The sequence below is a fragment of the Phoca vitulina genome, unplaced genomic scaffold (genome assembly GCF_004348235.1).
Source record: "Phoca vitulina isolate PV1807 unplaced genomic scaffold, GSC_HSeal_1.0 scaffold28, whole genome shotgun sequence".
NCBI classification, from domain to species: Eukaryota; Metazoa; Chordata; class Mammalia; order Carnivora; family Phocidae; genus Phoca; species Phoca vitulina.
Window position 1 is genome coordinate 3820222 of NW_022589731.1, and position 13358 is coordinate 3833579.

Here is a 13358-nt window from a genome sequence, read left to right on the forward strand (position 1 = left end):
AAGTCCTTGTGAGTCTTTACCTCCAGAACACATTCATTCATTCATTCATTTAGATTTATTTATTTATTTATTTGAGAGAGGGAGAGAGCAAGAGAGCAAGCAGGGGGATGGGGTAGAGGGAGGTGGAAAAGGAGAGTGCATCTCCAGCAGGCTCCCTGCTGAGCATGGAACCCAAAGCGGGGCTTGATCCCACAGTCCTGAAATCATGACCTGAACCCAAACCAGGAGTCAGACACTTAACTGACTGAGCCACCTAGGGGCCCCTCCAGAATACATTCGAACCCAAAGCACCTCTGCCCGTGTCTACTGCAGCCTGGACACTAAAACAGTCTATTGTCTCTCTCTTTTCACCCTCGTTGCCCTAAAACCTCTCCTCCTCACAGTAACCAAAATTTGACCGTAAAAACCCAAATCCAATATTATCACTCCTGCACTTAAAACACTCCAGTGGCTTCCTCTCTCCCTTAAAATATCATGCCATCTTCCTTCCTTGGCTTTCTCCACTCTACATGATATGGCCTGCTACCATTGTGCCTTAATTTCTTACTATTCTCCCCTCATTCACCATTTTGCAGCCACATCACCGTCTTCTTTCTGTATCTTAATTAATCCAAACTCATTCCTAACAGAGACAACAGCAACTGTAAGGATTTCTTCCAGATCTCAGCATGGCTGGCACCTCTAGGTAACTCACATCTCAGCAAAAATAGCAGCTTCTCAGAAATGCTTTCTGAGACCACCTGATCTCACCTATACCCTGTCACTGTGACACCTCACAGATTTCATGGTCTTGGTATTAGTCACCATATGGAGTGATCATGTTTTCTAATTGCTTTATTACCACCTGTCTTTCCCCAACAGAATGCAAGTGCCATGAGGGTGGGAACTTTAGACTTGCTTCAGTGCCTCGCCCATAGTAAATTAAATAGTTGCACCATGTTCCTGAATGTTGTTACTTTTAGGAGAGTCAACAAATGTCCCAAGTCTGGGCATGGGTGATCCCATTGGTGATCCCATTCTGATCCCAGCTGGGTAAATTCCTCCCCTATATCACAGTCAAAAGTTGAAGTTCAATATAGATATTTCCATAACCCATTCCAGGTTAAAAGACAAAGCTAAGGGCTCTGGCATCAGCCTATAAACATGGCAGGGCAGTGACAGAGTTGCATTTGGGCTTTTCTGGTGTTGAATAACAGAAGTAAATCCACATGGGTGCAGAACAGCTGCCCCTGCCCAACAACCTCATCCAGCCTGTTTCTGAATCTTGCTTTGTGCTGGAAGCCCTCTTTGGTTCCCCACTTTCTACTAGGACTATAACTGGTAACTGCAAGCCAGCTAGAGGACTATGGCTGCTCCCTAGCTACTCTTCATCCCTGAACTCATGCCTTGGAAAGCTTGACCTCAGTGAGAGTCATTCAAATGGGATACGCTAAATGGAATTTAATTTGAATGTTAGCGTCCTATCTGTGACACTTCTGACCCTTTGGAGACAGAGGATATTTTCATACTTGGGAAGACTAATTTCCAATTATTAACCACAATCCAGCAAAATTGTCAGAACAATGTATACAGTAGGCCCCTGAGAATTATGCTGCATGACATATGGATCTCAGCTTGAATATTCAGAATATGAGTTTCAGTCTTCCTTGTGTCCCTCTGCAGACTGACTCCATGGAGGCACACTGTCTTTGCATGCCATGCTACATTTTCTCCTGTGTCTCTCTGAGCTGTAATAGATCCTTACCTGCTGTTGGGAAACCTCACAATGGAGAAAGAAGAATTGTAACATAGATATTTTTCTTTTAGTAATTCCACTAACATTTACTAGTCTGGAAAAAAAAAAAAAATCCCAGCTCTGATATTCAGTTTTTGACCTTGGGAAATTTTCTTAATCTCTATGATTTCACCTTCTTGGCTATAAAATACAAATAGAGATCAGGTATCTCATTGGTGCTAGGGAGGAATAAGTGAATTAATCTACATCATTAATGTAGGTAAGGCATTCATCCTAGTGATGTAAGCATCCATATGGTAGCTGTTCTTGCTGCTGTTGTTAATCTTGTACCCCAGAGTTAAGTGGTCCCCCTGGTATTTTTAACAAGTAAACCAGAGCTTATACATCCAGATGAGCCCTATCTACAAAGTTGTACCTTTGGGTGTAATCCATTCACTCATTATTGGCGGCATTGCCTAAAATATTTCTGAGCCTTTCTTTGGGAACTGCTATCAGAATGCATCTTTGAGGGGTGTCTGGGTGGCTCAGTCGGTTAAGTGTCTGCCTTCGGCTCAGGTCATGATCCTGGGGTCCTCAGATCGAGTCCTGCATCGGGCTCCTTGCTCAGTGGGGAATCTGCTTCTCCCTCTCCCTCTGTCACTCCCCCTGCTTTTGCTCTCTTTCTCTCACTCTCTCTGTCAAATAAATAAATAAAATCTTTTTTTTTTTCTTAAAGAATGCATCTGTGAATAAAGCAGGGAAAAATAAAAAGCCTTTGCAAGGTATTCTTTGGTTCCCACACTTGCATTGGTAGAGGTACCACCTGGACCTAACATTCTGTAATATAAACATTGTCACTATGGCATTTTAATGAGAAGAAAATGAACATCTGGAATGTAAGTTACTTGACTAAGATCACATAACTGGGAGAAATCTGGAGTTCAAATGCAAGTCTAGCTAAATCCTATGTTCTCTCCTATATATCATGCGATTTCTTAAGAAATCAAACAAGTCTTTGTTATTAGATTCACCTTATGTTTCATAAGAAACAGTTCCCCAAGTTTAGTTATTCTAAAATTAAAATTCATCCTCAAATGATCTAGGTTAACTGCTGTTGATATGGATTAATCTGGAATGTTCCATTAACTTTAACCCAATTCCAGATGAAGTAGTTTGACCATTGGTACTGGAATTGTAGTAGGTATATGGTGTTCAAGAAGACTTTATAGAATTTGAGGGGGGGGGACTGGTATTTGAAGTATTATGTGGTGGTCTTTCTACTGTCAGTTGTATCTCAAGAATATAGAAGACAGTATGGAGGTTCCTCAAAAAATTAAAAATAGAATTACTATATGATCCAGTAATTTCACTACTGGATATTTACCTGAAGAAAATAGAAACACTAATTTGAAAATATATATTCACCCCTATGTTTATTGCAGCATTATTTACAATAGCCAAAATATAGAAGCAGCCCAAATATGGCCATTGATAGCTAAATGGATAGAGAAGATAGGGGATATATCTACATCTGTATCTATATCTATATATAGAGATAGGGGATATCTATATTTATATATATAGCTGAATATTACTCAACCATAAAAAAGAATAAAATCTTGCCATTTGCAACAACATGGATGGGCCTAGAAATTATAATGCTAAGTGCAATAAGTCAGTCAGAAAAAGACAGATACCATATGATTTCACTCATATGTGGAATTTAAGAAACAAAACAAATGAACAAACAAAAAGACAAAAAACAAAACAAAACAAAACCAGACTCTTCAAAATAGAGAAAAAACTGGTGGTTGCCAGAGGGCAGGGTGGGGGGATGGGTGAAATAGGTGATGGGGATTAAGAGTACCCTTATCTTGATGAGCACTGAGAAGTGTATAGAATTGTTGAATCATTATATTGTACACCTGAAACTAATAGAACACTGTGTTAATTATACTTGAATAATAATAATAATAAAGAACCACTTGAGTCAGAGGTAGGATAAACAAATATACAAGACTTGAGGCTGGGTTAGTGGTCAGAATCTGAGAGCCAGAGCAAAAAATAATCATGTGACCTAAAAAGTACTTTTACACTACTTTTGAGTATGGAAGAGACAGTTTCATTTCTGGAATTTCTGTTGTCTTTCTACAGTGGTGTTTATAGACAGTAGAACTGAGTATTTGAGATTGTTTTGTTTTTAAGTGAACTTCAATAAGCATAGGTATTGATGTAAAAATATAGTTTTTCCATCAAATATGGTTTGTCTCCAATGTCCTTGCTGGAAATCGGTGCATGGCAACAATTTTATAGCCTTGGGTCCTTCTCAGTGGTCCTTCCTACTAGGAAGTATTATTAGCTAAAGAATCTGAAAAGCCCAGCTTAGTTAATATAAGTAATTATAATACGCATTCTACCTAGTTGTTTGGCTAAGCCAGATCAGGTCATGTTCATTTGATTGGTTCAGGCAACTTTTAAGTGTCAGAGACAGCAGGGAGAGGGAGTAACCTAGTTTAATCAGATGGGTAAAGCGAGGTTGAGGAGGATGGATTAAATGTCTTGATTTTGGTGGAAAAGTTAAGGAGTGTAGCCTGGATCCAGAAAGGGAGGGTATTTTCACACTGTATCTTTCCTTTTTTGAAGAGGGAAGGTTTTATAGATTCTCAGAAGCATTTTTGTAGAATAATATTCACCCTTCCATCCAGAGTGCATGTCAGTAATAAGCATGAATTTTGCATAAATAGTGATGTTTCTACTCAGTAGCTTCATGAGTATTCTAGAGAGCCACTTCCATTGTGGCACTGGTGAAGGGCCAGGAATAAATCCTCCCTGAGAATTAAGTTTGTTAAGGACCAGCGGGTAGTCAGAAAAAGGAGCATAAGTGTCCTGCTCTGAAGTCATATGAGGCTCCTTGAAAGGAGTTGCCATCTGAGAGATGCAAATGCCTTTGTTCAGCGAGAGCCAGGTTGAACCAGAAATTATTTTCTTATTCATCCAACCACTCACTCAGCAGTAACTTTTGCTGAATACCTACTATGCACCAGGTCTTTAGATGGATTATCTTACTTAATCTTCTCAACCAGCTTCTGGAAGGAGAATATGTTATTGTAGGCATTTTATAGATGAAGACATGGAGGCACAGAGAGGTTAAGTAACTCCTTCAAAATAATAATATTCTGACCCAGAGTCCTAAGTCTTGGTGTGTTTTAGTGTTTCCTTCCATGGGCAGTATGGTTCCAGATCCACACAATGAGTTTATCATGTGGTAATGCAGAAGAGAGAGGGAAGAGATAGGGGGATGCTATAGTACTAAGTGCAGGTTTGTCTGAAATCCATCCAACGGTAAGTATCCTGCATATAGAGCACAATTATGTATGTTTTTTCTGTAGACTAGCATTGTAGAAAAGGCAAAGATGTATGAACCAGAGTTTCAAACTCAATGAAAGCATAACAGCAAATAATAATATTACTGGGGACTAAATTCTATAATCCAGACCTATGCTGTCTAATGTAGTAGTCACCAGTCACATGTGGTTATTTGCATTAAAAATAAATAAAATTAAAAATTCAGTTCTTCAGTTGCACTAGCCACATTTGGGTGTTTAGTAGTCACAGGTGGCTAGTGGTTACCATATTGGATAGCACAGATGTAGAACAGAAGGTTCTTTCAGACAGCACTGGTCCTACCTGTAAGTGCCAGAGATGGTCAGAGCAAAGAGTGTTGAAGACAGGAGTAATGATGGAAGCCTTCCTGTAGGAGGTGGTGATGGAGCTGTGTAGACTTGCTGTCGAGTACAAGGAATAAGGGCAGCATTGCAGAAAAAAGCAGATGTATGAGACTGTTGATGAGTAGAGGGATGAGTTGAGGGATGAGTTGTTGATGAGTAGAGGGATGAGGGCAGATGGCTAGCATGGGGTTTGATAAGGAGAAATATTTGAGGGATGCTTGTTGGGTTATTCAAACAGTTTCTGAAATAGTTCGAATGTAATCATCTTTCTCTATGCCTATATTTAGGCTTATGCCCTAGCGAAATGCTGACGATGTTAATTATTATTCCATTGTTTGTATTGATGTTTTTGTTATGGTTGCTCCAGTTTGTTGAGTGTTCACTCTGCGCCTGCCAAAAAGTTCTATCTGCCCGATCCCAAACCAGCAGGCGATTCTGTCTCCTAAAATGGGACAGAAACACCTGTGGAGGACTGTTTCTGGAACCTCAGCTGCCAAATGGGAGAATGGAGGAACTGGGGGTCCGTGAAGCAATGATAGGGCTGTGTGTGGCCTGAGAGTAGGACAGCCCCAGCAGCTGCACCAGCAGAGACCATGACTTCTGGGTGGACTCCAAGAGTCTCAGAATGTCATTCCTGGGGACCAGGGGGTCCTCCCTTATGATGATTAAGTGGGTGCTCCCTGAGATTGTACTAATGCTGATTCAAGGGTCAGGAGTCTCCATTATCACCTCCATGTGCCATTGTCAGCTGTGTACAGTCTTGAACACTTCTCCTCTTTTGCTTCTCCCTCCCAGTCTACCAACTAAGAGGATTAGACCCAACGAATACAAGCATCCCTTCCAGTTCTGATATGCAGAAGCTTTGTGATTTCTGAAGTTTGTCTATTCCTTCTTTAGATGGTCTAAGGCTTCTCTCTGAATGGGATTTGGAGGCCATACATCTGGAAATGGAGAAGTTTCGCCCTAAACTTTTAGAAGTTCTAAACCCTTTTATAGTCAAGAAAGATGCAGAGGTGACTTATTTCTGGAAGGAAACTGCTTGTGTGTTTGCAGAAGCTATGGCAGCATACTTCCCCGAGGCAAATCAGACTTTCTGGCACATTCTCTCCAAATGTCACAATTCAACAGAAAAATACCTTTCCCCCAGGAAGTTGGAGCAGCTGCTGGAACTGCTTGTTTGTTGAAATCATGCGAACTCCAGAGCTGGGGGGTAGGTTGGGCAGTATGAGATTTTAATATACATTTAGCAGAAGTTAATGAAGAAGCCCACAGCTTAGGGGCAGCCAGTGATGTTTCCGTTAATGTTATTAAATATTAATGAGGTGCTTTTTCTCTTTGGGGCAAAACAGCATGCCTGATGCGCCTTTTTTAATTACTACATCGCTAACAGGTAGCAGAGCTGAACAGAACTGCTAAAGATGGTTACATTTAGGAAAGAGCATTAAGACTTCCTTCCCAAAGCTGTTTAGGAGGGCACCCTTCCTTCAAAGATTACTAATAGTTCTTAGGGTTAGCAGAACATTCAATAGATTTAACTCATGTAGCAGTTGGGGAATTTTCTAGAAGCAGTGCAGACACACCACAGCCCAAATGTTTCTGCAGGTAAGCACTGCTTAGAAATCAGATATTCAGTGCTGTGCTGGTAAATATTTAACTACCAGCTCTCTTGGAACAAATAAATAAGGCCTTATTAGTAGCATTTGCTGATTTCTATAAATATCCCCAAATGTGGCCGATTTCAAGCTACCAACATAACATCAGTGAATACAGAATTGAGAAGAGATGTGCAGTAGCACAACATTATATAGTCTTTTTACCACACAGGTACATAAAGGTAAATAACCTCAGGAGCGTAGGTAAAATCATAATACATAATGCTTTATATATAACATAATATTTTTATAATAATAAATGCAACAAAATCATGAGGAATCTGTGTGTTTGAGTGTTTGTTACCTTTCAAATATAATTTATTTCATTAAAATTTGAAATAACTTAAGTTTTGAGAATGGCTGTGTTTAACAACCATTAATGAGCTTGCAAAATTCCAGAAATTTTAAGTCCATTCTCATGAGCAGTTACAAGCTGCCACAACAGTGAGTCCACCGTGAACTTGCAGGCTGGGAGATGTCCAATCATTGATCAGGAGGCATGGCTAAAAATTCGCTTGACGGACATGTCCCTTTTTCCTTTTCTTCCAGTTTCATATAAACATGGCCATGATATATCAAGGCTGGTCTTGAGTTCCATCTTCCTAGCTCAGGAACCTGGAGCACTTGGGATGCTTTCTGTGGTCCACACAGGAAGGTCAACTATGGGCTCACATCTCGCTGCACAGATAGACCCAATTCAATGAGATAATTAGTGTGATTTTTAAACATAAGTGGAGTATTCATTCACCCAGTAAATATTTAGTACCTCCAACATCCTAAGTACTGGTCTGAACTCTTATATCGGCAAACAAAACAAACAGACATCTCTGTAGCTGCAGAGTTGCCAACATGCTGTGGTCACAGAGATTTTGTCTGGGGAGTCAGGGAAGGCCTCATCTGACCTAGATATTGAAGAAGGATACTTAGCAAACTATCAGACACAGATAAGATAGAGGGCTTCAAGGCCAGAGAATAACACATGTGGAGACAAAGTGGGTTGAAAAGTTGGTCTGGACTGGTCAGGTAGGAGTTTGGTGTAGAGGAAGATGGTGAGGAGATAGGGTGTGGTAATGCTGGGAGGACATTTTCTATAATCAGTTGGTGCTTTCCTAACTGTACCACTTCATACCGTATTATCATGTTCTGCTTCATGGTCTATGTCCTTTGGTTGGATTTGAGGCATGTTGTATCCCTCTCTCCAAAGACTCAAAAGTCCTTGAGGGCAAGGATTGTTGCTCTTCTTTCCAAGGACAGTGCACATATTGAGTAATAAATAAATGTGGAATTGAACTTGTATTCCTATCTTCCTTCCATTTCTGCCCTAGTCACACACATAGACCAAAATTTGCCTCCATTTTCATTGGGCTTTAATTAAATCTTGGCTCAAAGAACATGGGAGCAGAAAAAGAAAGGAGGGGTAGGTCTGGAGAGAGTGACTTTCCTTGCTATTTTATGTTTCATTAACTCAATGGATCAATATTCAAATGTCCAGATTGTTCTGCCTGGTCTGTGGGTTTCAGGATGCTTAACTTAGAAACATGAATTCTCCTGCCAAGTGAAGCCACCCTCACTGACCTCTGGTTGGTTTCAAGAGCAATAATACTTTATTGCTCTTTTTCTACCCTGACATTTATGCATATGGGAGCCTTATGAAACTCTAAGAAGTAAGGAAACACCATTTGCATTTCAGATGGGGGCCCTCCTCTCTACACTGGTCTTCTTCATTTTGAAATGGGAGGGAAGGAGAAGGGAATCATACCTGAATTTCTTTATTTTATCATAGCTAGGCTTTCATGAAAACGTGGAAAAGAACCACAGTTTTGTGTTGTTGGTTGTAAGGAAACAGGGGACCTGTGTGATATGTATTTGGGACCGTTTGAATGGCTGTTTGTATTATATGAATGCAAATGTCTGTATTTGTTTGAGAAAGAATTTGTAGGAAAAATTAAAATAAAATCTATGGAATTAATTTTGGAATAACATCTGTGGACTCTTACCCAGAAATGAATCTTGACCTTTAATATCATCTTCTTGGTTGTCATTGTCACCTACTTCTGTCAGTAATTCCACTGCAATCCAGAGGATGCTTTTAAACTTCTAGCATCCCTGACACCCACCTCCAGCCAGGGTACCTGCTACAGGATGTTCATCCATACCTTTTTTTTACCTGGAATCTTCATTTGATAATGCACCTTTCCTTCTTTACACTGGATTTCTAATGATTTGGGATTATTTCTAAATCTAAAACTCCATTCACAAAGTACGAATATTTGCTCTTGCTGGGAATATTTGAAAAAATGCACTGAGGCTGTTTGGAAGGCTGTAGGGATGTATTTGTGTTTGTGTGTATGGGGGGGTGTTTGAGCATTTGTGCATCTATACCAGTGTGCAATGTTCATTTTCTGAACAGTGACTATGGCTATGAGAGACATGGAGAGAGCCAGTGTGTCCCAGCTTTCTGGTACAACCCAGCATCCCCATCAAAGGACTGCAGCCTTGGTCAAAGCTACCTTAACAGCACTGGGTAAGTAAAACACTGGAAGAAACTCCAATCGCTATTCTTCTGTTTCCCTAGGTTGGTATCAAAGGTAGCATTTCTGTTGAAGCAAGCTGGACCATAGAGAGTTTGTTTACAAGTGGCTTCTGAGGAAAGCTGAGGAGTTCTTTAGCTTTTTTGGAAACATCTGAAGAGATTTGTGATTACTAGATTTCAGTACCTTTTTCCATTTGCCTCTGACAGACCATAGCTATTATTTTGGTCAGGCCTTCTCTTCTGGAAAGAGATGCCATCTTATTTTGGGGACCCTGAAAAAATAAACTAATACAAATGGTATGCACGTGTTACAGTGCCCTCCAGGGATGGATGGACTGAAGCTCTCCTAGACTGATGCTGGAAACTGAAACTGAAAATTCAGAAGTCCCATTCTAGGGCTTCCTGAAATAAGAAGGTCAAGCTACACTTTCTTTAATTGTCAGATTATGTGTGTGTTTCTCTCTCTGTTCACATACAGTTACTCAGGTGCTTGAAAAAATATTGCCTTAAAGACTTGTCTTCCCCTCTCCTTTGCCACCTCGATGGCCCAGAAGAGATTTGGAAAATGGATTGGTGGTCTGAGACAGCACCTTTCAAATTGTAATGTGCTGTGAATCACCTGGTGATCTTGTTAAAATGCAGCTTCTAATTTGGTAGATCTGGGGTGGGTCTGAGAGGTTCTTCATTTCTGAGAAGCCCCCAGGCAATGCTGTCATTGCTGGTCCCAGGACTACTCTTTGAGTAGCAGAGGATGAAGGTGTTCTGGACTCCTGTCTCAACTCTTCCAATGGATCTTCTGCCATTTCATACCAGTTACTCACCATCTCAGTACTTTTACCTTCTCTGGATATAAAATACTGGTAGGTACCATCAACCCAAGTGATGTCTACAGAGAGAAAAAAAAAAAAAGTGATGGAAGAGATGTGCTGAGTTGTGTGAGCTACTGGAAAACAAGAATTTTTAGCTCAGTATTTGGTTCTAGGGGACTGTTGCTGGGGCTTGAGATGGGGCTTAAGCACTTTTGATGTTATTTTATTGTAAGTGTCTGGTTCAGGGATTGAAGCCATTCACACTACAGATCCAGCAGCGTGAACTTAAAGAGATATGGCATCAGAGAGCATAGTGCTATGAAGTTTGAGGAAGAGGAATATGATGGGCACAAGTGATCAGCTAAGCCTCCAGATTCCAAGCCAGAACATACCTTGGACAGAATTGGAAGAGAATTGCATTACAACATCTCCTATAGGCACACCCAATTTTAAGCAACTTACATATAACAGAACCCCAAAGAGCCAACCAAATAAATCAGGGAGATGAAAAGGAAAGACAGTTTGTATTTTTTTGAAAGATTTACTACAAATGTCTACATATATCTCTAGGTTGCTTAAATGTTGGCTTAGATTACAAATTGTTAACCAGCTGGCCAGTTGAGATTGAAGAGGAAGAGTAGAGGATATCCAGTTCACATTAGGATATGGTACCTACCAAAATATCTGCCATAAGTAAAAATTAAATATCTTGTAAATGACTAAAAGTCAGCAAAAAAGTATAAGTTGATTACGGAAGTTTGATTACGTAGACTAGTGCTGACCAAAAGAACTATATAATATGAGCCACATATGTAATTTAAAATTTTCTAGTAGCTACATTAAGAAAAATTTAAAGGCAAAGTTAATTTTAATAATATATTTTATATAACCTAATATGTCCAAAATAGTGTCATTTCAATGTGCAAGACTAACCACATTTTAAGTGCTCAATAGCCACAGGTAAAAAATGGTTAGCATATTGGACAGCAATAGCTCTAGACCCATTATGAGCTCAGCTGGCAATTAAGAATAATGTGTATCTGCAAGGGGGTATATTGTAATTCTGTCTGAGGTAGTAACTACACACAACATTTGCCTAACATCCTCCTGAGATCTTTGGATGGAGATGTCGGGCTGGTAGTTCAGCAGGGTTTGGGGGGTGGGAAGTGGAGAAAGGACCAGGGTAAATATCAGGTATAGTGGAAGATAAATATCATTCATAAAGGATTTTGTTTCATCTGCTTTCAACTGAAGGGCCATCAGAAGAAGGTAACATGGATGGTTGGGTTAATTACTCCTGACATACAGGGTAAAAGAAGATGTGATAAAATGATGGTGGTGGTGCATTTATATTATGTGGGTTTACCAGAAGGTTGATTGTATGCAGCTTTATAGATAGTGGAAATAATGTCTTTCCTACAGGTCAGGACAGTGGACAAGCTGTTGGCTCAGCTTCCTGTGCTCAGATCAGTGGTCAAGTGACATGATGTGGCATCACTATGCACAAAGATGCCCTTGTCCTAAAAGGCCACAGTGCTTTGTGGGGAGGTTTCCCATGCTTTCTCTGAGCTAATTTTCCCTCAGCAGGATTGCATAGGAGCTTCAAATGTGTGCTTCTGATCTGGCATTTGTGTTGAATGGGAAGTGAAATATTAGTAAGGAGAGAAAATGTGCTATAAAATAGCCCAGTGGCTCCAGAGCCAGGACTAGTAGGTAGGAAAGGATGAATTGATGTCCTGGGGGTAGAGGGAAGGCAGGAAGAGGCTACCTGATGAATCAGAGTTAGGAGTCTGATCTTCTAGCTGCATCTAGCTACAGAGAGAACTGGAGACGGCCATAGGGAAGTACAAACAAGTCCCTCCCTCACAGAAAGGAGCACTTGCTTTTCTTACTCTACTAGTCCAGTGGCTCTGCCTCCTTCCGTCTTGCATGTGAGTCAGACATTGATTTTTCTTGGCTGGTTTAGACACTGATCTGATCCGTGGCTCACCAGGTAGGATCAATAATAATGTTTAAAGAGCTGCTCTTCCTCAGATGGAGGGATAGCAGTTCCTTGGCGTTTGTTTGGCTTCTTAAATGGCTGTCTTCTTTGAGACTCAGTTTTTAGGAGCAGCTGTGTGAAACATCTCTCCCTCTGGCTTTCTTGCACTCTTTTTTCTAACCTGTGCATGTGTACACATGCACATACTCACACACACTCACCCCACACCACCGACAGCTGTCAATACTCCTCAGGTACCGGCGGATTGTGTCCAACAACTGCACGGATGGGCTGAGGGAGAAGTACACGGCCAAGGCCCAGATGTGTCCCGGAAAAGCCCCTCGAGGCCTCCATGTGGTGACAACCGATGGACGCCTGGTGGCAGAGCAGGGGCATAATGCGACTTTCATCATCCTCATGGAGGAGGTATGTGTTGTCCTGGGTCTCTGAGGTCATAACTCACTGTTTCTAGAGAGGGAAGAAAAAGATCATGTGTCCCCACAGGTCCCTGTCTCAGAGTCAATGCTGAGAAGACACAAAGGGTAAAAGAAGGCTTAGATATTTAGGGACCCTCTTCCCTTCATCCCACGCCACAGACCCAGGCTACAGGGGGCCCACTTGTCTCTGGGCAGATGCAGATCTGGATATATTCTTTGAGGTCCCCCTTTAGGGTCTGGTTTGTTGAAGGAATGTTTATCACCAGAAGACCATATACTCTAAACTTCGCCAGAAGAAGGGAATTCATATTTTTTTCTATTGCTCCCTGGAGCCTCTTTTGCTTTATTCTAACCCTTAAACCCCCCTGATTAAAAAAGCCCACAAGGCTTTTAAAGGGTCTTAAAAGTATAAGTGTGAGTGTGGGGGAGGATTATTGCCATCCTTTAAACTTATTTGTATAAAGAATGTCACATTAGTTGCTTTTCCATCAGCTAGTTGCTCCA

The 13358-nt window shown here is 40.8% G+C and overlaps 1 protein-coding gene across 3 annotated transcripts in view; it reads left to right on the plus strand.

The window, feature by feature from the left end:
* Positions 1–13358, plus strand: part of SORCS3 (sortilin related VPS10 domain containing receptor 3) — a 569814-nt gene that overhangs the window by 521669 nt on the left and 34787 nt on the right. For all 3 annotated transcript variants that reach the window (XM_032423232.1, XM_032423230.1, XM_032423233.1), the window contains exons 17-18: positions 9505–9618; positions 12672–12843. In XM_032423232.1, the coding sequence (XP_032279123.1) occupies positions 9505–9618; positions 12672–12843 (286 nt within the window). The remainder of the gene's footprint in view (positions 1–9504; positions 9619–12671; positions 12844–13358) is intronic.